This window comes from Ostrinia nubilalis, chromosome 8, assembly GCF_963855985.1.
Source record: "Ostrinia nubilalis chromosome 8, ilOstNubi1.1, whole genome shotgun sequence".
In the NCBI taxonomy this organism is placed as follows: Eukaryota; Metazoa; Arthropoda; class Insecta; order Lepidoptera; family Crambidae; genus Ostrinia; species Ostrinia nubilalis.
In genome coordinates this window covers 12,967,248-12,993,541 of record NC_087095.1, presented here as the reverse complement: position 1 = coordinate 12,993,541, position 26,294 = coordinate 12,967,248, and the positions used below count along the sequence as shown (strand labels likewise).

Below are 26,294 nucleotides of genomic sequence, written 5' to 3'. Positions count from 1 at the left end.
CGTCGACATGTTAAATTAGCTGCGTAGGCGACTGTGACGATGTCTGCCACAGTCAAACAAATAGTAAGACGTCTTTGAAACCTTATCTAAGTTTAAATCTATATCTATACTTATATTAAATCTGTAGCGAGGTCAATTCTGTACATGAAATATATTTTCAAAATAACTATCAGGGGGTGATTAGTGATCGATACTGATGCCAAAAATGCAATCAGTAAAATTTTTGTCTGTCTGTCTGTCTGTCTGTCTGTCTGTCTGTATGTTCCTTATAGAAACAAAAACTACTCGACGAATTTTAACGAAACTTGGCACAATTATTCTTCATACTCCTGGGCAGGTTATAGGATACTTAAGAATGCCCACGGGAACGGGAATTAGCGGGAAAATCCTTTTGTATGAAAAATCTAAACCGCTTAAGTTAGACGCTTGAAATTTGGCATGCAGGTACCTTAGTAAACTCAAAGCTTAGTCACAACAGGATATTGCAAAATTCCCACGGGAACGGGAGTTAGCTGGAAAAAACATTTGTATGAAAAACTCTAAACCGCGTAAGATAGACGCTTGAAATTTGGCATGCAGGTACCTTAGTAAATTTAAAGCTTAGTAACAACAGGATATTGCAAAATTCCTACGGGAACGGGAGTTAGCGGGAAAAAACATTTGTATGAAAAAATCTAAACCGCGTAATATAGACGCTTGAAATTTGGCATGCAGGTACCTTAGTAAACTTAAAGCTTAGTTACAACAGGATATTGCAAAATTCCCACCGGAACGGGAGTTAGCGGGAAAAAAAATTGTATGAAAAAATCTAAACCGCGTAAGATACATAGATGAAGGGGGTAAAACGGGATCCACGCGTACGAAGTCACGGGCGGCCGCTAGTAAAATAATAAACGCCTATCTACCTACGCTGCGCTGAGTCATTATCGTTCGTTTCAGCCAAATGACGTCCACTGCTGGACAAAGGCCTCCTCCAAGGTTTTCCACAATGCACGGTCCTGCGCTGCCCGCATCCAGGCTTTTCCCGCGACCTTTACCAGATCGTCGGTCCACCTAGTAGGAGGCCTGCCCACGCTACGTCTTCCAGGAAGACGTAGCGAGTCATTATCATCATCATCATTTCAGCCACAGGACGTCCACTGCTGAACATAGGCCCCCCAATGACACACAGTTGGTAGCGGCCTGCATCCAGCGCCTGAGTCATTATGATTGTAATGAATTCAATAATGATTTCAATACAGCTACATACCTACATTAGTAGATGTTATGAAAAAATCTAAGCGCTTATCCAATGATAAAGAACTGTGACACCAATCAATTTGGATGTTACTAACTACCATAATAACTAACCATAAATCTGCTATCGTAATAACAGCGTAAAGCTTTTATTTTTGGCGCTTATAATGTTATTATTATCATTCCGTTTACTGTTTATTCAAATAGAGTGTGTGAGATTTAAAAACAGTCAACAGATAAGAACTAAAATAGCTTTTTCAATCCATATTTTTCACGGTGTTTGTTTACCGTGAAAAAGTTTTTTTTAATCCACTACGAGGAAGCTCTTGGCCTGTATCTCATTTATTACCATCAGGGTAATAAATCATGGATTTGAATTATTGTTTGCCTATTGGATACACATACTGGTTCTGCGTCAAAGATGCTTTACTATCCTTTTTCACTGTGGCCCTATGAACAAATTTATGAACCGGCAAGCGGTTGGTCGAGTTGTAACGTTGTAACCGACGGTTTATGGAGAAGACTTGTAAATTGGGAATTAAACTGAGGTTAACGTGAAGCTGGATTAAGTAAAGTGTTTTGAATTGTTGAATATTTTATTTCACTAATAGATGGGACTGCGATGATGGTCAAATGTCTTTTAAAGGTGATAACTGATCATCATTGCAATAAATTGCCACTTAAAGATTTTGATTTAGTTTATTATAATTATTATCAATTTTGGTGGAACAAATGTTACAAATACATTTGATATTTTGATTTTGATCTTGTTTTGCCAGAAATTATCATCACATAATTAACAACACACAATTAACTATTATAACATTTTTTTATTGCAAAAATCCCAAAGCTAAGAATTTGGGATTTAGTTAAATTATATAAAACAATTTTAATTATAGAAAGAAATCGGAATCGTGTTATTACCGACTATTATGGACTTCATATTGTAATACTTTGATAAAAATAAAAATCTATAGTTATATCGAGAATTGACAAACACTTTTAGTTACGCATCTTTTTAGCATTCGGTTCAACTTTTGTCCGTCCATCAATCACATTAACAAGGATCCAATTTGTCGTGACTTATGTCTAACGAAATATAGACGAGACGTATAATTGGACGTTAGTTCAAACCGGGGAATAACTCTAACAAACTTGACATTTCCACGAATCGTGCGCAGCGGACATATCCATCAGTTTGTTAATTCCGATTTATTTTACTGCGCGCAGAAGTAATGCTAACTGTACTTTCGTTCAGTAGTATGAACGACGTCACATCAAGTTACACATTGTGCATCTTATAAAGTTAGAATATGGGCGATTTCGCAACAAAAATGTATAATCTGATGAGCTGTCGACTGTACACTGAATATTTTCGTTAATAGTGAGTTAATTTCATTATAGATTTTACAAATAACTGATCACATTTTAGATTTTGCCAAACCTTCAAGCAATGTTTTGTAATCGATCAAATTATTGTCCAAATGGTACACTAGTTTCTAACACAAAAGAAAATTTTAAAGCCATTTACTTTCTGCAAATAAGCTTTTATAAAGCACTTTTACACCTAGTATAACTGCTTTGCTGAGAAGAAGCAGCGCAAGAAGCTCATTAAAATGGATAAGTCTATCTGCAAGTCTATAGTCAAGAATGAACGTGACCTGTTCATGACAAATCAAACATTCCTTTGCCATGCCCTAAGTACCTACAAGCCTATTCTACAAAGAAATATGAAGAACAAAGCGCAACGGCCCCACTCACAACTATTCCACGGCTTCTGTCGCCGATCGAATGTCTGATTTCAATTTAGATTACAGCTAAACATGCAGCGCAAACGCTTATCTCACAAGTACACCTGTTAAAGTCACAATAATTTATGGATACGCCCCGTGCCGTTCGGCCTGTCGTTAACGTAAAAGATCTAACCGCGAATTTCCATATTTGAAATTTGAAAAGAGAACGTCGAATGCCGTGGGGCGTTGTTTTTGAAAATTTTATGGCCAGTATTAGGGAGATATACGGTAATGACGTTTGCTGAAGAAGATTTCAGTTTATTATCTAATTTAATGGTATAAAAACTCTTTAGATTATAAATAAACATTTAACAGGCATTTTTAATATCAAAATTGAAGAGTATACACAGAGATTAAAGGAAATAAATACCAATCTCGAAGCTTAGCGGTTGCCAGTTAAGGAATGTACGAAGTTTTAATTAATTTGATCAAGTTTACTTCGATAACAATATTGTTGGAAACATAATCTTAATTTCGAAACCATCTACCATCGTTACTCGAGTCTATAAATTTTCACTTTAGTCTTTAAGTCGCCATTCAATAGGTTTAGCGTTTCGTAAATTTACGAGGAAGGTGTCAAGTAAAAGATACTTAATGAATGTCTTGGAAGCTGAAATTGAATCTTATCATAATCTCTTCATCAAAGTTTTGTTTTAACACCTGAGATCGACTTGTGATAGAATTACTATGAAACACCATTTTGAAGAATTTACATTCCGGCCATTTAACTTAATTTACCATAATCAAATTTAAATTTAATTAATTTTCTTAATATTGTACATTTTTTTTTTCTAGATACGAGTAAGTCAGGTAAAAGCTCCTATGTTTGTATCTACGAATCAAAATCCAACCATCCCAAATACTTTCAGTTCTGTTTGTACCAAGAAAGGTTTTGCGTCTTTACAACTAGCGTCTTCAAAAGTCTGCCATTTTGCTCACAACAATGGCGTCTAGACTATGACAAAGCACACCAGCTACTCGTATTTCAGATACACAGAGTCCATACGTTGCGGTTAGTTTACATTGTAACTACGGACCCGTGTCAGGGTGTGTCGTGGTGGCTTTACGTTGTAGTGTCATGTTAATTCTCTTCAAGCAGAGATGTAGTTATTGGAATAAGTACGAAGTGCAAATCTTGAAAACTCATGGTCAGTATTCAGTATCACTGATACTGACCATAAGTTGAAAGTCTACATAAGCACTGGCCTATGCAGACTTATTTTTTCAAATTGAGCTTTTATTTTGGAGACTAGATTATCATACCTTAATTAGGAAGTAGATAGTTATTTAAAGTCATAAAATTCAACGAATCTGTATAAATAGTGCTCTTTACACTAAAAGCAGTAACGGTCATTTTCTAGTCAAAAATATAGCAGTATAGATAGCATCAGAATATTTTTTCATCAAAATGACACTTAAAAAAAACAAGTGCTTAGCTTACTGTCCGGTCGTTTGTACATAATTTCATAAAATTTCATAAAAAGTGGGTTTAGATAAGGGCCCTAGCCCACGGCGACTTTTTGTAGCGATGCAATCGCGCTGCGGTAGCGCGTTAGTAGCGCGTTGGCATCACTTCTGTAGTGCGTTGCAAATGCAACTAACGCGAATTAGTAGCGATACCGTAGGCGAGGGCCCTAGAGCGCTTTCACATTAGGGCGTTAGAAGCGCGACAGCAGCGCGGCAGCGGCATTTTTATAATGTGAAGGCATGCATCCGCTGTCACATAGTATGAAATTTTCGGCAGCGCGTCAGTCGCGCGTTTGTCGCGCTGCTTAATCGCCTAAATGTGAAAACGCACTTAGATACACAAAAGAAAATCAACTCACCTTTGATAATTATGTTGCTGGTTGTGCATCAGCGGCTGCGTCGGCTGCGCCAGCAACAGTTGCTTCTGTTGCTGCTGCCTCTGCAACATTTGCTTCCCAAACACCCCATACCCGAAGCCATAGATCTCATCCTCTTCCTTGTCCGTGAGACAGCTTGACGGCTGTTGATAACAAAACTGTTTAATATTATTAGACATATATCCTTCTGTTCAAAATAAAGCCATCACTCGAAAAGGCAACATTGAATTTTGCTTTATTATGCAAGCATTCGCTCAAAACATCGAAAGCATTTTTGGAGGCCTTTTGTTATGCTTCTATTAATAGAACTTTCGTTCGGAAATTCGTCTAAAAATAAACCACGATCAGTTACATTATAACGAAAGAGAATTTATGTGGCTTTTTTCCTAAATAGGTTCTAAAATATTTTTAAAGACCATTTTGTGGGCACGGTGAACAAGACCAAGTAATAAAAGATATTAGAAACCTGTGAAATAGGCTACATAATAATGTGGGTTTCTCTTAAATAACTGCATATTTGCGTAGACAAGTAAATAGCAACGATCAAACAAAATAACATTCACAGCACCTGATCCACAAGAGTAATAGCGGTTCATACCCCTTTGACTTTAATCCAGCACGCATTTTGTTATAAATTCCTGCCTTTGTACGCGAACCCTACGCGCTTTCTGCAATACATTACTGAAGCAAACATGCCTATAGAACTAATACTCACAGAATATTTCCCGGGGACGTATATTGGCTGAGAATGCGAGGTGGTCAGGTTGTTCAGGGCCAGTGACCCTGGACTGGCTGAAGGTGGGGTCTGAGGTGTACCAGGTCCTCCCAAGACCCTCATCCTTGGAGACATCTCCTCCCATTCGTGCCGCCTCAATTCCTCGAGGTGATCCAGGACATCTCCGTAGTGTGTAGAGAACAGATCCGCATATCGGGATGCTAGGCCTTCCAAGTATCCTCGGTCGCCATCCTGTGGGCAAAAAAGGAGTAATTAATACAAAATTATTACAGCCAATATTAAACTCTTGAATATAAGTATAATTATCCAAAACAATTTGGATTATCTTGGAAAATAATGTTACTTCGGCGCCCAATAGGCATAAACAATGAACGTATTGTAAACAACTAATAAACTTATTCTAATTGGACAAAGCTTTGACTTAATTTACAAAGACATTGTTCCAAATGGGACAACCGTTGAATCTATTTAAAACGGCAACGATGGCCTAACACTGAAACTTAAGATAAATGAAAACCAACTTTCTCCAAAAGAACAGCTAAATGCAAGGAATGACGTTGGCCCGTACAAAATGAGAATTAATACAAAGGCGGAAAGTTAAGCCGACCGCGGAACGTTGGGAGTAACAAAATAAACAAAGGCAAATAATCTCAGAGTAAACGAACTCTTTCATTAAGACTTGGAAACCAAAGACATGGGCCGGTATAATTCCCCTGTTGATAAACAAAGCGAGGCGAGAGAACATCTCTCGCTGTCCGTTAAAAGAAACAGTTTTAGAAAATACCTCCGATTCACTTTACATTAGCATAATGGATGACCGAAGCTACTTTAATGCATGTGATTACGTAATTATACTGCCGTCGTAGGAAGGCAATTGCTTAGCAGTGTCACCGACCGGAGCGCTAGGTACAAACTACTTGTATGTTGTATGCTATCAAAAGACTGAACATTCTCACCAGAAACGAAATTATTTCAAGTTGAAGCATCAAAGTTAAGTTTCCAGCTGAAAGTTCGAATGGTTGAGTGAAAGCTTCACAAACAACTGAAACGGTCGCGGCCTTGAAATTCTATTTCGAATAGTTACTTGAACTGCGAACAAAGTTAGTTGCGACGACAAAAGTTGTGAAGTTGACGCCACAACACAACAGTCCGTCAAATCGAAAGAGAATCGGAAGTTCATCAATGAAGAACCACACTTAGAATTCAACCGGTCGCGCGTCGAGTCAAAGATGGTCGAGTTTATTTCCATTTTTAAATGAGAGAGCCTGAGAGCTTTGTCGGCGCGAGTTGTGCTCTGCGTTTTAAGTGGATTAAATCGCTCTACGCTCGTAAACCGACAAGTGCTCCAGCTAAGAATTAAAGTAACCGTTCGACTTTTGCATGAGAAAGTGCTCGCGGGACCTTGCCTCGCACTCGCTCGCAATTTGACGCGGTCCACGGTTTATTTATTTTTTCCGTGGAAATCCTCTTCGATTGAGGTTTTAGCGGAATGCCACTGCTTTGTGAATACCGAATGAAAGAAATTCATTAACACTGTCTGAATGGAGTGGCTGCGGGCTTAACTTCAATACCCTCTCTGAATGCCTTTAGTACTGTAGTTAGAAGAGAATTGCCAAAGTCAATCTAAAAGTTTATACCGTTATTCATGAGATATGTGTACTATTGATAATGTGGTATATTTCGTTACAATGTTGGTCAAACAATGGCTATAGACAGCAACGGATGGCTTATGGCTCTTGTACTGAAGTATCATAACTGCTTTTGAATTTAAATGGTAGATTAGACCACGTCCAGTCGTTCAAAGAATAGAAACAGGTCTATTATACAGTTTGCCAACAAAACTGAAAAGGTTTACGGTAAACAACCCACGAAAAGTAATGGAAACAGAACACGAATGTTATGATGGTATTCGTTCGAATAATACATGAGCTCCTCGTACTAGACCACACAGTTGGGTAATATCATTCAAACTTTACTAAGTTAACCACACGTTCTTCAAAATTTACTGGCCACAAAATTTATAGATTTCTCATCGCCACTCAATAATCTAAACGACAGCATCTGTTAGTATCGATGTCAAAGCAGTAAAAAGACAACCTCTTCCCAAATCAAAAAATAAAAAGACCTTAAATAAGATGCCAATGTCATAGCATAACAATTCCCAACCGAAATCTTGTTTCCAATTTCAATTGTTAAACCCGGAAAAACCAATTGTCTCAAATTACTAATTGTTCCGTAGACACAAACGAATTTGACGAATTCAAATAAATCGCCTCTCGAAATTTTATTACGAACAACAAGGAAGACAATTTTCAGCTGTTCACCAAAACGTTCGGGTGAAACAATCGATTGGGCCGCCAAAACGTCGGCATCGAACTTTACTTTAAAATGGGTATAAATTGCGAAACTTGGGAATTATTTGCGTCTCCTCCATGGCAATTTACTTCGTTTTTCCAGTTTCATTATAACAAGTTTAATTGAAGACCGCGTCCGGTGCATAAATTTAAACTTTTGGCATGCATTTTAATCTGCTTACAGTAGTTAGTTCAGGAGGTAATGGCTAGTAAATGAGTTTCTAGTTCACTTTAAACGGTTGGGTCGTTAATAAAATAAAGCTAAGAGTGTTAACGTGCTTTTTGCGGTGTTTGAGGTGGTTTGCAAAGGGCTCGAAAGGCTTTCACAAAGGGGTTTATCTGCATTTTTGAAAGCTCCTTTTGCCTTTATTTTTGAAACAGCGCTTTGAAAATAGATGAGCATTTTACACGATGTTTACGAGCGAAGAATTGGTAGTCAGTATATTAAATTAGCGAAATTACTTTACGTAGAATTCCCTGAAACTGATCAAGATTAAGTAAGAATTATACAGAAATAGAGCGGTGGATCTATAATCTTCTGATGAAACAACAAATGATCTTGTAATAACGTATTAACAGGCAAAAAACAAAAGTAAAATTAAATGTCACATTCCCATAGAATGATTTATGCATAGGGCGAACATAATAAGCAATAAAGTACTGCTTTAATCAGTAAATTATGCTCATCAAGTGAACAGATGCTGACAGGCTAGGAGTTACTATTAAGGCTATATCATAAAACTGGTCGCGGCCACTTTATAGTAAGTATATGCCAGTTTTATGCCGCACAGAACGGCTCTCCCACATTAAATTAATTCGAAAATAATCGCACGTTTATGCTAGAGCGATAATATGGACTCTAATCTCGATCGGGATTTACATTTTACATCGATGCTGTAGGTATACTGTTCGTCCGTCTACGCAACAGAAATCTGTATTTTTTTAATAAAGTAACGTAATTATGATTGCATAACGTGATAGTCCCGGCTGTGCCCTTTTTGAAATTGCCGCGTACTTTCAATCTATTACAGCCAATTTATGCAGATATTCACAACTACTTACAATAAGTAATCGGTTACGATAAGATGTAAACACATTCATTTTGTATCGCATAAAACTGAGGAAATTACATTTTTCCCTGGAATTAACTATACCACTTAATAAAACGTCATTTTTATTAAAAAGTGAATGCTTTTCAGAAATACCTGTTTCTTCTATCTACAGAAGTCGTTAAAACATTTAACACAAAACTAGGGTGTAATGTAATGATAATTCTGAAACGCAGTGTTTTAAGCGCACGCTTCTGGCGTCTGATATGCATATTCACTAGAATGTTATGGTGAAAAAGCTTTAAAGTTTTAGTAATGTACAGACATCGTGCACTTACAGGGCAGATATGTACCGTCTAGACTGCATCTCACTTAAGACCAGGTGCGATTGAGGTCAAATACCTGCCTTGTCTTGGATAAAAAAAATGAAATGATAGGGTTATTTGTTTGTAGGAAAATTTAAGTCATTACCCAAGGACACACAATTGACAGTAATATTCATGTCATTCTTAGTGATAGCGTCAGAAGGCCTTAAGAAACACGCATCCCAGCTACATACCCTACCGCGCAGCTAGTTAGCTGCGCCGGCGCAGTGACATCGCCTACCTTTGTAGACGGTTGTCCGCTTGACGTCCTGCGCCATTACCACCATTGTGTCGGGTTCAATGCCCCGCCACATGAATTTGATCCACCACAATTGACAATTACAAATGGGATAGTCTTGAGAAGTGTTTGTAGTTGTATCAACAGTTATTTTTGTATAAAAAGTAACCTTTACTGACATTTAACAGGCTTCAACTGCATTGTAAATGTTTATCTTAAACAAAGTTGTAATCGTATAAAATCAATAGGCAAAGAGGTTATAAATCCAGACTCACATTCTTGTTACTCTAATAGTGATATGAATGAAGATTGAATTACAAAAAAACGGAGTGTTTGTAAGCAATAAATGACTGAGGAAGTTATCTGTCAAAATAACTCAATATTTGAAAGGGACACAATTTAATTTACTGTACAGCGGTGTATCAATGTTGGAACTTTCTAAACGTCCAACAAATTAAAACTTACATTCAAGCAGTTACGAGAAAATTAATATTGTAATTTGATAGCGAAATACACCATCGAACTGTCAATTAGAGATATTAAAACACATTTAAACAGAGAGCTTCCATTATCATGCCCTGAATTTCACCAATTAAGGTATCTAATTAAAACAATTAGATGCCAACGCCCGATGAGGCGGATGTCGTCGATTCAAAATTACTTACAGTTATTTTAAGACAAAAATAACTGTATAGTAATAAATTATTTATGAAGCTCTTAGTACCCATAACGGGCGCCGTTAAAAATAAGCTCAAGTGCACTTTATGCAGTGGTAATAAACGTTACGTCGAAGATAAGCTTTCGGAATGAGGGACTACTAAAGAATCCTGCAGTTAAAATGGTCTTGAAACTACTACGGATAAACCAAACGAAGAATCAATTAAATGGTACACCTAAAGGGTTGTCTTTTGAAAACCTTATTTTTTTAGACTACAAGATTTTGAATAAATAACATGTTTTATCCGTAAGACATCATTAAGATACACAATGAAGAAAATTACGCTGCATCAAAAATTCGAAGCACTCCAATAAAAAATACCGATGTCGACTCTGAGAATGAAAAAATAAAAGTCATCATTTAAACGGTTCTAAAAGTGTCCCACAATGCCATACCGATCCAATTTCAGCCTTCATTCTATTCGTCAAGATAATTAGCGCCAGTAAAAACAACAATGCAACAGAAAATTCTGTCCTGGTCAATGATTCCGATGTTATTCAGTAGCTGGTATACGACAGAGTACTATTAAGAGATCACGAATCTAAAATAGCGATGGCTCAAGACGCGAACAGAACACGAAGAGCAAAGCGCACAATGGATAATGCAATGCTATTTAAATTACATTAGATTCAGGATTGTGACAGTGAACTTCTGGGTGTGGAATACGAATTCCTTTTGTAAATACGACACAAGTTAAAATTTAAAGAAATGATACTATATGTAAGTGAGTAAGTGCAGGTGACTGAGGAAGTTTTTTTGTAAACTGTATGAGTTAATACACTGATAGTAGACAATAAATAATAATCGTAGAGAACAAACAGTAAATCTGATGAATGGAGTTAATTAGGGCATGAAATTAACTGCATAATCAGTATTGAGGTCAATTAGCAATCTGATGTTCATTGACCAGTCAACGTTAAATATTCACCTATTTTAGCACTTCAACAAAGGTGTACAAAAATGCATTTATTTCCCAAGGCTTAAAACACAAAACAAGAAGCAACCAAAATTAAACCCGTAATTCGTTCCAAAAGACCAATTCCGATCAATATCCAGTAGCGTCTAGCCGATGCCTCCGTTGGGATCTGTGCAGCATGAATGAAAATCCAGCAGCCATGGATAAACGGAATAAGAGGCAGGTGATACTGTCGGCCATAAATTCAACTCAGACGGTCGCCAAGGCACGCGGAACATCGTCTTATTGTGGTACCATTTGTTTTGCTCTAGACGGGGAGCGTTATTTTCGATTTGCCGATCTCTTTATAGGTCTGATTTGATGTTAGGAATATTTTTGAGCAGTTTAATTTATGGATGCGATTGGGGATTAAGTTTTTGAGTTTATTAGTCTACGGATTTGGCTTTGCAAATGTTAAATAGACGTCACAACAACGAGTAGTCTTGCTACCCCTATCAATATCATTAATTATGACTTTAATACATCAATAATAAATGGAATTCATGATTCAATCGTTTGGATTACTCAACTTGAGTGCTTGAGAAGATGGTGTAAATATAAGTCAACAGCTGAAAAGAATTCCAAATCACATCGCAAGTCGCGATTAGAATTTTGATGAGAATATGCTGTCTATATTTCACAAACTTAAAGTTAAAATATTTGCGTTCCATGTGGGAACTCGTAGACTTGACAATAATAGAGTTCACGACTAATCCAAGCTACATTATATCAAATTTATAGGCCGTAAAAACGAGACGAATATTGATTTGCAGACATCAAACCGTATAACCGCAGCGGAAACTAGTATTCGAAGACAATAATAACCGAACAATAATGAAATACAAGACTAACAGACTCATAAAGTTTAATGCGACTACAAATATTGGAAAGTCGACTTAAGAGTTATATTTCAAAATATTATCTGAGTAAATCGCGTAGCAGAGCACTTTACTGGAGGAAATGTGAAATCTATAACGAATGTATCGGACGGATATTGAGTTTTGATGTCATAGATGATGCGTGGCTGCCATTCTCGCGATAATAAAATTATATAGATGAGACAGGATGCTTCCACGCTGTGCACAGGGCGGGTATTTTACGAATGTGAAAAAGCTTAATGGGGTATTCATAAATCTCAAATATGTTTTGGCTGTTATTGCATAGCTACACGAAAAACTTCGTCATAAAAAGATTTTTTGAGATGACAAGTAACTGCAGAGAACTTCGCAGTTGCTTATACACAGTAGTCGTGCTGATCCTGTCATTTTCGCAACAATAAATCAGAAACAGATTTCAAACCGCATTAAGCTGTTTTGAATTATGCGCATTGGCACCTCTGAATGTCTCTGTAGGACCGGAGATAATTTATTTAATTAGGCAATAGAGGGTAGACAAAGATGAATTGTTTCCTCAAGAACCGAGCCCGATCGGCCATAAACCACAGGTATAATGTAGACGTGGGTGCCAAACATGCCGTGCTATTGGTATAATGACATGGTTGAGGAAATCTATGGATTCGTGATTGTACTTTCACATAAAGATGGTCATTGATAAACTGGTGTGTATTGATAAAGTTACAAGACTCTTTTCTCGACTTCGCCAGAAGGAGGGTTATGTTTTTTATAGATTTTTTCATGATCTGGCGAAAATTTGTAGTGGAGAGTTTAAGATACTTAGTACGTTTTGAATCAAACATTGACTGAAGACAAAATCGGGATAATCGATCTGAAATCCAATATTCAATTAGGTAAATGCATGTGCTGAAATGTTAAATATTTGTATTTTGCTTAGTGGCTCTGACACTTCAGATTGACTCTGTCTAACTGGCATGTCAGTCAGTCTTGTCAAATTAGCCTCAAGAGTGTTAAAGCAATCAAAATCATATCTATTTAGCTATTTTAAATAAACAGAAATTCTTAAAACAACAATTATCTATTTATACACATCCTATCACACCCGTCTTATTTATTTAACTTTGTCACCAACTAACAGCCAACATACGCAAATGTTTTGACAAACTCCACTTCTGTGTTCCAATAAAGCACAGAATGCATAAACATTTGAAGTTCGCACGTGGGTAGCGAGTGACACCCGCCCGTGCTACACATTCAAACGCGTCGTAAATATAAGTCTTATACATCGGAACAATGTCTCGAATAAAGTAAATCTCAGAATCGATAAGGCTGACAGCTTGAAGGAACGTTCGGGATATATTTTTGGTTTATGACGTTTAGGGTAATGTTGGAACTTCGGAAACCTCTACATGTATGACTGATATGGCCTCTGATGTAACCAAGCTCTTTTCGAATGTTGCTTTGATTTTTATTAGCGTTCATCTGATAAAAAGCAATTTAGTACTAAACATATAGAGAAATTCGGTAAAATTATTTTTTAAAGTTCTAAAAATAAAAGAACTATGCCATTTCATCTTAATTCACAAACTGATGCAACGATTTTATACAACTTCGTTTCCAGTTACTGGAACTCACTGTTGGTACGTAAAAGTCAAAACAAAGGAACAGATAGAAACCGTTTTCAGATCAAAGATAAATCACGGGAACGTAAATTACAATCGACATCGACAGACGATAATTCATTTAGAACACCGAAATAAGGGATGGTCGTTCTAAATTTAAAACGTCCAATCTGTCAACGGATGAGCGCGCGCGTTGGGCGACGACGAATCGTTGCAAACGTTGCCTTACATCTGTCGTCTATTTCCAGATTTGTCACCAAGACACTCTGTCACAGCGCCGGAACTTGCTCCATCATAAAAAATAACACAATTGACCTGAACAATTTTTAATTCGCTCGCAATTGAAAAGTTTCGCTTTAAAATTCGAATTCGAGGCAATCACTCGAAAAAGCGGGGCTTCCCGCCTTCCACGTTTATCGCGACGCTTTGTACTCAACGCATTAAGCTAATTTGAATGGTGGAGGGCCGCTCAAAAAGCCGTTGTTCGAATTCTTCTCTTTGGTTGCCGGCTGATTGTGGGAGCCGCCGTGCACGCTGCATTCTGAGCGTCGCAAGACAGCCGCATTGATCGGGGCTTTTGATTTAACCGCTGCACAGCCGCGAGCTGTTTGTGTTGTTAATTTAATGAGTTCATTACATCCCTACCCTTTATTTACTTTCGCTTTTAACAAGACCAGTGGGGCAATTACCGAACGCTGATTGTAATAAAACGACCGAAATTTTAAAATCAATGAGGAGTAAACGGTTGATAATTTCGATTGCAACGATTTATGTTACCATTTAAATTAGAGTCGTTATCCGATTATAAGATGCGACGGTATCAGGATTTATCCGGATTTAAAAATAGCCTTTTCCAGAAGATGAAATCAGATAAGCTGGCAATCTTTGACTGTCATCACATCAGCTAATGAATGGGATTTAGTCGATTTACTTTCGTAAGACAGGGCGGTTTAAGGTCGAGAATGGTGGTGAATGGAATTTTGTTGTGACGAATGTCAGAGACGTTGCACCGTGGGCGAAACCGGTGACAAACGACTCTTTCTGTCACATCGGTGATAAATAACTGATTATGTGACGCTGCATTTCGCCCCTATAATTAATTGACAACAGCTATCTGAGCGGCGTTACGATCTCAAACGACTTTGATTACCGACCGTTTAATTACAATTAATATCTTGCATCAATTACAAAGTGGTCGTGCACTTTTTATTGCATCAGGTAGATAGTTATTCATCATCGTCGAGAGGATATTTATAAGTATGTAAAATGAAGATCGTGTTCACTGGTGAAAGGGTAAAATCATTTATTCGATTATATTCGTATGAGCTGCAGAATATTCATTCACTGCTTCATCTTTGAACGCACCTTTGAACTAACTCAGAAACATTTTTCATTCCTTTATTATTTATTGGCATTGCAAGTGCTGTTTTATGGTTTACTTTTGACCGGTCGCCACCATAAATTGCAACTTCCAAGGCTCAGAATACGCCGCAAGCAAATCCAGTGCTACTGCATTAAACAACATCATTTGTTACAATGTTACTGGTTATGGAACTGAGATAATGAATGAAGTACTCCGGAATACAAATAGCTACTGAACAAATACACTTTGATGTTGCCGTAATAATAATTTGTATTTGGAATGCCCGTTCTGTTGACAAAAACGGTCGAAGTAACGAGCGAAATGATCGCCCACCGAAATAGTTGGTTATTCTGGTTCCGTAGTTAATTGCCGTATTTTTTCCGCGCTCGAATGCGATGGATTCCGTAATTTGTCTTCTCAGAAATGAGCCGCGTCGTCGAATGCAGGCGACATGTAGATCCACAGTTTTTTGTGGATCCCCCTCGGGTTTCGCGGCGTAAATTACGTTTTAGTAGAACGCCCGAGGGAAACGTTAGACGGGTTCTTTCGTAATTACTGTTTTAACTGCTGGGACAGAAATGTCAAACGTAACTTATTTTCGAGGAAGAAATTTACACTGATATTTTTTTGGGACGTCGCATTTTGCCGTGATCGCTTATAAATCGTGGGGAGGATCGCTAAGCACCAGCGGACTGAGAGTTGGGAAATAATTTGGCGGTTTTGAAACTAACTTAGACATTGTTTATAAATAAAATTTTCATCAGGTAATTTAAAAAACACACTAAATATCAGTTGAGAATGAAATTATGAATGCAGTAAGCAGTAATCATTATGATGTATCTTACTTATTTCTCTATCTTTTTCGTGTTTTCTTTATCCAAACACGAAAAGGAAACGTAACGTTTATTGTACATCTAGCAAACGTGTAAGTTTAGGCAGAACGTTTGCGTATCGTAAATATCGGAAGCAGTTTGCGTAAATAGTGCGGCCGCGCGTGTAAATCTATGGCGGCCAAAGCCACCGCATTGTGGACGTCACACAACACAGGGAGCTGATATCTGTTACATTTTACAGATCCTAGTGTATCTATCTATATCTATAAAAGCAAAGGGTCACGAACTCAGAATCTCAGAAACTTCAAGTGCTAATAGTCCAAATTTTGCATTAGGGTTCCTTTTAGAACGTAGGTGCTCACTTAAACGGGATTTTGCAAAATTCAACCCCTAAGGAGGTAAAACGGGATCCACGCGTACGAAGTCGTGGGCGGCCGCTAGTAATCAATATAAACAATTTTACTATGGACATAATACGGTGATTTTTTTCCAAGATAAATATTTAACATAAGTAAGTAAAAACAGATTATGACATCATTATAAAGAAAAGTAACCTCTAATAGTATGAAGGCATTAAAATTATTCTAAAATACAACTTCCCTGACAATTTCTCAGTCTCAAAAGGTTATGGACTGAAACTAAACCTAGTCTAGTTTAAATGTCAGGTGATTGTTCTTCAGATAAGTGCCACTCAACAACCAATATTTCAAACAATATTTGAACAAAAGTCCACTATGAAGCCATTACAATCGAATAAGTTGATCAATGTAACGTCAATTTTGAACACTTTTCAGGCTGAAAGTATCTTTTGTTCGTTCGTTCGTTTCAGCCGAAAGACGTCCACTGCTGGACAAAGGCCTCCCCCAAGGATTTTCACATAGACCGATCCTGCGCCGCTCGCATCCAGGCACCTCCCGCGACCTTCACCAGATCGTCGGTCAACCTAGTGGGAGGCCTGCCCACGCTACGTCTTCCGGCTCGTGGTCGCCACTCAAGAACTTTCCTGCCCCAGCGGCCATCAACTCTACGAGCTATGTGCTGCCCCACCCACTGCTACTTGATTTTAGCGATTCTGCGGGCTATGTCAGTCACTTTGGTTCTCCTACGAATCTCCTCATTTCTGATTCGATCACGCAGGGAAACTCCGAACATAGCACGCTCCATCGCCCTTTGGGTGACCTTGAGCCTTCTTATAAGGCCCATAGTAAGAGAGGTGGTCTCAGATCCGTATACCAATTTCTTTACAGTTAGCAAATAGGTATGTATTTAATCTACTAAGAGAATTTAAAACAGAGTAGAAGAAAATGTAAAGAAGGTAGAGTTCCGCATTCGTACCTACTACTCCTTGTGCAGTCGGCGTCAAATAGTTCGTGACACCCAAAGTACCTAGGCAAAAAGTTCGCTACACGTCTTTGTTGCATGGTACAGTCAGCATCAAATAATTCGTGACACCCAAAGTGACCAAAAAGTTGATACACAACCTTATTCCGATTGCAACAAAGACGAGTTGCGAACTTTTTGGCTACTTTGGGTGTCACGAACTGTTTGACGCTGTACGGATGGAGAACTGTAGTGCGTGAATCTGACTTACTAGACCAAGTTTTAATTAAATAATAAAGGCGACCATATTTGATCAATCAAAGTGTTTGTCTGTGTATGTATTTCCTTTGATCAAAGCAATGTCTTCATTTATTTCATTAGTTTCATGATTCAGGCGTGTGTTTTAATAATTGCTAGTCATTAGAATTTAAGATGTCGTGTGAAGAGGGCGTTTTGCGATTAAAATATTTATGAGTTTATGGTGCTCTTTGATGTTTGTCTATGGTTCCGCACTCGAGAATGATGAATTATGGCTTGCGGCCATTCCAAGCGGCAGCGTATGTAATTTAGCGTTATCTGGTTTGTTTTGAGTATAATTAAAGATCCGAACTTCGGAGTAAAGTTCAAGTGTTTGTAAACAAATGGTTTAACCGATAGCAAGGAGGGTAACTGTTTTTGAGCATGTGGAAGTATACCTTTAGGAGGTTTAATTATTAAAAGATACATTGATAACTTTATCTACTATAAAGATTTCAGTAATGCACGTCGTATTCCGCTTAGGGTTCTTCTTTCCTACGGAGACATCTCGTGTTGGGAAAGAGCCCTGAAGTATGTCTATGTCCTGTACTTCAGCAAATATGAGTCTTATTTGCTTACCAGGTGCCGAAGAACTAACAAAATAACCACCTTTGTAATATTATGTTTACATTCGCGATAGTGCCAACCCCACAATCAGGTATCCACAGGCCATAAGTTATTCAAACCAATGTTTACTGTTAGCCAAGCTAACCCTAACAAAGACTGGCTAAATTACCTTTTGTATACAGAGGTAATTACAGGGCTTGAAACTTACATACGGTAGGAAGACTCAGAAAACCCGATGCAAACGAATGTTGCAAAGTTTTCTTAGAACTTTCTTCGTATTACTGTAGTTATTTAATAAAATATTTGTATGAGGATTACGGACGGATAAGTAAGCTAAAGTGGCAATAATGAGCAGGGCACATAGTACGCAGAACTGACGGCCGATGGGGCAGCAAGGTTCTGGAGTGGAGGCCGCGTACCGGAAAACGCAGCGTGGGACGTCCACCCACAAGGTGGACCGACGATATCATAAAGATAGCAGGAAGGCGCTAGACGCAGGCCGCTACCAACCGGGCAGCATGGAAAGCATTGGGGGAGGCCTATGTTCAGCAGTGGACGTCCTATGGCTGAGATCATGACGATGATGATGATTAGGCACCCGCAGCGTAAAGTCAAAATTTAAAATAATATCGACAAAAAGTACAGAGATGTAGCATTGCCACATAAATACGAGTATACAGCATCCCCCGTCATGAAATCGTCCCAGGTTTCTAAAGATGCTCTATAGCTGAAATATTACCAAACACTATGTCTTGGTGCTCCCAAGATCGTCAGATTTATTTTTCAGTTAGGTACAATAAAATCTCATGATGGATTATATTGACATAGCTACTTGGCCATTTTATCAATGCCATTACAGCCTCGTAATAAACAAAGCTTTTAACCATGGATACCGTGCTTAAATGTAAAATATCGATGATAATAAACAGTCATTAAATTACAATATTTGAAAGAAGAAAGAAAGAAAAATTGTTTATTTGGTTCAAACATAGTAATTTTACACAATTTGGATAATAATTATAAATAAATTATTGAACCGAAATGGCTCCTACTCAGCTTGTATCATATTCCGTAAAGAACATGATGCTGGTATTCTGTAGGAACCATTTTGAAAAGAGCGTCACCAGGGACGCAGTAAACATTGGCATTTCACCATAAACAATGTATTATTTAAAAGCGAGGTTACTGACTATATTATACTTGTTCTATTATCGTCCGCAGCTATCTAGGCTCGATACGACAGCTGAATTGTTTTATATTATCTATATCCTTTGCTAATGACCGCTCGGTATTGACTGATGTTGTATTGACTCGAGTTCTGTGAATCGGCTATTAATGTTTGCTATACAGTCAGCCTGATGAATAAACTGGCCCTTAAACCTATACATAGAAGGTCGAATTCAAATGTGTATTTGTGAGGCATTGTAAAAGTAATCACAGAATCAATCAGCTTGAAAGGATTAGGAAATCAAATGGTTAATTACCGATGGTTGTGTGGGAATAGATTTTGACGATACGTTGATTTCAATCTTACTTGTAAAGGTTTAACTGTTAACATATTTATATTTCGACTTGGTTGTGAATATTCCTTTTCTTGGTCTGGATTGAAAGATGAGATGTTTTCATAAGTTATCACTAGTGCATGATGATGTTGATTCATCCGATCGATTTCGGCCATGGCGACCACTTCGACTCCTGTCTTGGCGGCGCTGGTACCCGAAGATGGCTTACGTAGCCGATCTTGACCACAGGAGCACGACCCCCTCTAAGATACAAGAGGCAAATACAGGATTTAGCCTACACTCCCCACGCTGTCCAGACGGAATGGAGAGTACCGGAGGCAAAAATTGCGGACTGAGTTTCTTCCACCACTTCTCCTCAGCACCGGCCCATATTATATGTTGTCCCGAAGTGGCGGTAGGGCAAGCTATATTTGAGACGTGTATAAGTGCCCCGGTAAGAGCCTATGTACTGAATAAACTATTTTAGTTTTTATTTTACTAGTTGTTCGCATATTTGTGAAGACTACAGCCGGTAGTGATTCAAAACTTTTTTATACAGATTCCAGTCACAAAACCTTCAATAACTTTTCATTCCACCAAAACAAACTTCCATTCGGTGTAAGTGAGCAATAAAAAGTAATTCAATCAACTTTTTCAACGAATCGTTTCATTCACTATTTGAGTTCTTACTGGGTAAAGCGAGATTTTTACACAATGTACCGAAAATTGGTACAGTAGGATCACCTACAAAGTAAGGAGTTTTCTTTTATACCGCACCAAGCATTTTTAGGGTTCCGTAGCCAAATGGCAAAAAACGGAACCCTTATAGATTCGTCATATCTGTCTGTCTGTCTGTCCGTCCGTCCGTATGTCACAGCCATTTTTTTCCGAAACTATAAAAGCTATACGGTTGAAACTTGGTAAGTAGATGTATTCTGTGAACCGCATTAAGATTTTGATGCAAAAATAAAAAAATAATAATAAATATTGGGGGCTCCCCATACTTAGAACTGAAACTCAAATTTTTTTTTTCTTCAAACACATACGTGTGGGGTATCTATGGATAGGTCTTCAAAAATGATATCGAGGTTTCTAAAATACTTTTTTTCTAAACCGAATAGTTTGCGTGACAGACGCTTCCAAAGTGGAAAAAAGTTGGTCCCCCCCCCCCCCTCTAACTTCTAAAATAAGAAAATGAAAAATCTAAAAAAAACATATGATGTACATTACTATAGAAACCACCAACGAAAATTGTTTTGAATGAGATCTAGTAAGTAGTTTTTTTTAATACCTCGTAAATCGTAAACCGCTTATTACCGCGTAATCTTTCATACTAATAACTTAAATAAAATATAATAATTTTAATTTCATAAATCAATGGTACGGAACCCTCGGTGCGCGAGTCCGACTCGCACTTGGCCGGTTTTTGATATAATAGCACGGAATACAAGACCATCATTTCAGCCACAGGACATTCGCTACTGAAAATAGGGGATAATGCTTTCCAGATTTGCCGGTTTTGTAGCGACCTGCATCCAAGCGGCTTCCTGCAACCTTTATCAGGTCATCTGTCCACTTTAAGGGTGGACGTTTCTCCCACAAAGCGGAATCAGTTCTGTGTGCTATATGCCCTGCCCATTGCCACTTCAGCATGGGCAATCTGTCAGGCAATGTTAGCTCGTATAGGGATTTCCTCATTTATTATTCGATCCTTAACTGTGAGTTCAGTTGTTACAATGGAAAGTGATCCTTCTGTTCCAACTTCAGCCATGGTAAGCAAGATTTTACCCGCCGGATAGAGCTGGTTTTATTTTATTAAACTTTTAGTTTCACCGCGGATTTCTTTGACGTCAGTTCTAATACGTCTTTGTAGAAAGGGTTTCATTTTTTCACAAAGGATTGCTACAAAGTGTTTTTGAACTAAAATATCTTGCTTACGATGGTTGCTTCCAGCGTATTTGAGGATTGTAAAAATATGTTACTCAAACTTTTTTAATATTAAATAGTAAATACCTTGGTAATATGAAAACATGGTAAGTATTTACTTTACGTTATAGGTAATTTGTAAAAAAGAAAGATAAACATATAAAAATTTACTGTGTTTTGATGAATGCCTCTACTTTGTGACAAAATACTTACCTCTTCATACCTTACCTTCACATTAATCTATTCATTTAAGTACACACATTACACGATAGTAAATATTAAGTAACGTCATAATAAAGCTCGGTAATCTTTTCTTATTTGCAAGTTGGATAAATATTGATCTTATGTTATTATTATTATTATTATTATAGTAAAACAATCCATTATATTAATTACAAGTTGTTTTCTTAGCAATACTAAAGAGCTAAATGATGGGCTATAGAACATGCTTGCATAAACAAATTTCAGGAAGCTTTCGTTATAGAGTTAGTTCAGTGATGAAGCACTTTTGTTTCATTTATGGTGAAATATATAGTGAAATATTTTAATAAATTATCTGTAATACTACATATTATATTATCTTAAGTAATTCTTATTATACCTACAAACGTAATAGCTCCAAACTAAGCTGAGCTTTTACTGTCAGCTTTCAAGATTGTTTTATAAACTTAAAAATACCAACTAAATTGAGAACCTCCTTCTTTTTTAAGTCGGTAAAAACCTCACAGTTTTTCTTTGAATACAGTTTTGTTTCTGCAAAAATAAATATCAATAAAACTATGATCTCAAAGCCAAGTTGGCTTTCGTAAATACGTCTACAAGTTAGGCGTCTACAAAGTTAGGGAGAATGCAGCCCCAGCTGTGACGGTGAACCGACGACAAATCAACCTAACACTTTTTCATCTTATGTAGCTGTAATAAGAGCGATATTACAACAAAGATGTAAAATCTGATATGCAGTAGCCTCTACTTTCAATATTTAATGCGTCTACCTTGGGCTATTCGTTTTTATTTCATCCAATGTTGCTACTAAATTCACCTGCTTATTGGTAGTGTCTAAGGCTGGGTTGCACCACCTAACTTTAACGGTAACTATAACGATAACCGGCGCTTTTTGTATGGAATTTGACAGATGTTTGACGTGTGTCAAAGTTAAAGTAAGTTGGTGCAACCCAGCCTAAATTTTAAATATTGCAACATTACGTTCATAATACTTGGAGTAGAATATCTGGGGGCACGGCAGTGCCCCCACCAAGTCGAGCAAAAAAGCGGCACGGCCGTACCATCCTTTTCTCGAAGCAATTTAGGCCATTTTCGACCGCCTGTAACTTCGTTGTGGATAAAACTAGAAGGCTGAATTTTCATTAGCTATGCAGGCATTGTAAAGACACGGTATATTTAAAATTTCATTCAATTTGAACCAGTAGTTTAAGAATTATAACGGGTCAAAGTTACTTAATTTTGACACTCACTGACTCACTGACTCACTGACTCACTGACTGACTCACCGATCATCAAAATTCTAAGGCACTTCTAGCAGACCTAGAAGCTTCAAATTTGGAATATAAGTAGTGTTTGGTGTATGAATCAAGGAAAAACTAAAATATTTGGGGGCACGGTAGTGCAACCGCCAAGTCGAGTAAAATTTTTCAATTTCGGTCCAGTTTTCTAGATACATAACTGCTGTCTACAAAATACAAAAAGAAATGAGATTTGGGGGCACGGTAGTGCAACCGCCAAGTCGAGTAAAATTTTTCAATTTCGGTCCAGTTTTCTAGATACATAACTGCTGTCTACAAAATACAAAAAGAAATGAGATCCCATCAAAAACAATACTTGTCAAAAAAACCAAGTCTCGCAACTCAGTTGTTCTACGGTAAAAAGTTGTGAGATCCATGTAATACCAAGTCCAGGCCAGGAAATCTTTAACGTTTTACATAAATATATTGACTTGGCCATCGCATGAAAACACGTGTAAATTAAATTATTTAGTGCGATGGCCAAGTCAATATATTTATGTAAAACGTTAAAGATTTCCTGGCCTGGACTTGGTATTACATGGATCTCACAACTTTTTACCGTAGAACAACTGAGTTGCGAGACTTGGTTTTTTTGACAAGTATTGTTTTTGATGGGATTTTAATATGCGGAAGATGAAACATCTTAGTTCTAGCCAATCTTTCAGTAAAGCCTTAATGAAATATTTACTTCTCAACTATGTTGAAATGAACGTTTAATTTTAAGCTGCTTTACATTCCTGCCGTCTTACTTAAATACAAATAGAAGTCAAACTTTTTGATTATTATTAGTACCTACAATAATAAGAAGTATTTATTTTCTCAGTAAATGGTTATGAAGATTTTAAGTATCACGAGTACATAATTTCATTATGAAACAGACCTCTCGAAACCCCAAATCAAACCATAATCGACAGTTGCTTGCGAAACTTGTAAATATTCAATTAGATAATTAAAGTGTAACCTTTTACGCTACCAACTTAAAACTTTTATAGAACTATTAGCTGTAATTCGTACAACCACATTTATTTTAACCACATTATAGGTCTTAATTGCTATAATTCAACCTGTTATAGTCGTATAGCTATAAAAACTTGTTTTACGACTGGGAGCTGTTGTGTGGAGTTTTAAGCCAGAATTTAATTAATAATCTTTAATTTTGCTTAGGCCGGCTATATGACTTAAGCGAGTGAAATTGCTTGGAGCTACAAAAATAAAATAAATAAACGTGAATCATTTTGTCCAAAAAGGTATTGTTTTGAGCTTGAGTATGGTTATTTCTATTTGATTTTAGTACAATACACAAGTTATAATTTTAAATACCTGCTCATTACTGGCTTGCGAAGTTGAAACATTGATTGATAATGTAATTAATTAACTAACTACTGAATATATACAATTTTAAAGCTTAAATAGCGTCGAGCTTTTACATTCTCAATTCATAATGTGATTACGCTTAAATCAATGCACATGGCCATATAATACATCCATCTAACTCCATTTATTGGCTACTGATCCCAAGCACCAAGCAATCCATTACCCAGATTAATTTAATGTTTTAACATCGAAAAATACCTCGGGAACCGTTTGTTTTCCTCAAATAAGCTTTGGCGAATAGAATCCTTACGTGCTCGCAAAACAAGTTAAGGAGATTTGGCAGAGCTCGCGCTGAGTCCGGATGCCTTAGGAGTGGAGGCTGTTGAGCGCTGCCAACATAATATTTGCGAATTTGTTCGCACTACGACAGTTATAGCACTGTTGTGCAGCTTAGCAATGTGCTAATGTTATTGAGATGTATTGAAATGAGTATGTAAAGAGTTCTTTTATATGTATAAGTAATTTTATTAGTTTGTGAAGCATAATTTTGTGATTATTGATTAGTTTCATCTACATAGAGTAATTTCAGTAATAAGTGAACAAAATTAAAGAAGCCAACTTACGTTTTTGGCTTGCAAGCGGTTGTTAATTTGTTACAATTAATTAAATAATTTACAATTAAATTTAAGTGAAAACAAGTTGAGAAAATTTGGCATTGCTCCCACTGAATCCAGATACACAGGAGCAGAAACTTGGGCTCTGCCAACATAATATTTGCGAATTTAGTGTCAATACGAATATTATGATGCTTATGTATTGAACCGTTATTCAGATTAGGGCAGCACTAAATTTATTAAAATCCATTGTTAAGATTAGAGGTAGATATCTATAAAATAGTCAGCGTATTTTGTTGGTTTGCTAGTTTTCAATCACATTGATTTTAAATTTTTATCATTAAAATTATTTCAGAACTAATAAAATATTTAGTAGAGCTTCCATTGAGTTAAATATGCCTAGGAATAGACGTCCTTAAGAGCGTTGTCACATTTTTCATGCAGAAATCGAGAATTTGGCAGATTTCGAAATGATTTTAGTCATATAATTTATTGTTATAGCTTCTTTTGACTTATATCATCGTAATTATCATACGTTTTTCCGGAATGTCTATTGACAAAATCTCGTTCAAATTGGATTTTTGCCTACGAAAACAGCGAATTTCGAAAGCCCGATTTCCAGGTAACTCGCGAAGGCACAACTTTGAACTAATATTACAACAAATTTATTTCTAAGTAAGAAGATAGAATGTATTCATTAGAATAAGCATACCCTGAAGAAGAAAGTGTATTGAGAAAATTTTGATGTTTAATTCATTAAAATGCATTTTTATCATGTCTAAGATAGTCAAAATTCGAGAAAATTACTGCAAGAAAACAGGTCACATCTCATAATCTAAAAGTCATTTGGCAACATAAACTAATTTATACTTAAGAAGAAACATAGTACTATTATTGTGTGAAAAAGAAAAAATATCTATCTTCAATCTTCAAATGAAAAATTAATTTGAAAATACTATAAAATCGGGTGCATCAAATGGCATAAATCAGTCGTGCTTTGGCACTCGTAGACGCCGGGTCTATGTCAGTTGACTGCCCACTGACGTATATGCGTCACGCGTGATTTTTTCGTAAATTGTAGTATGATTGAGTACTTTTGATCCGCAAGTATTTTTAATTTATTTGTTTAGGTAAATCGGACTTGTAATTTCTTTCTTTTCAAACTTTTTATTATTTTACTTACAGAATATGGGTAGAATATATAAAAGATATTATTATGGTATCTGTTTGGTCAGGAAAAAATAAATGACTAATAAAAATTTTAACAGGGTGTC

At 36.9% G+C, this 26,294-nt stretch overlaps 1 protein-coding gene across 6 annotated transcripts in view; it reads right to left on the bottom strand.

Annotated features, from left to right (window-relative positions):
* Nucleotides 1–26,294, bottom strand: part of LOC135073975 (uncharacterized) — a 171,259-nt gene that overhangs the window by 38,981 nt on the left and 105,984 nt on the right. For 5 of the 6 annotated variants that reach the window (XM_063968249.1, XM_063968251.1, XM_063968253.1 and 2 more), the window contains exons 2-3: nt 5,589–5,840; nt 4,856–5,031 (exon numbers count right to left, since the gene is read on the bottom strand). In XM_063968249.1, coding sequence (XP_063824319.1) covers nt 4,856–5,031; nt 5,589–5,840 — 428 coding nt within the window. The remainder of the gene's footprint in view (nt 1–4,855; nt 5,032–5,588; nt 5,841–26,294) is intronic. The other variant, XM_063968250.1, reaches the window with a different exon arrangement.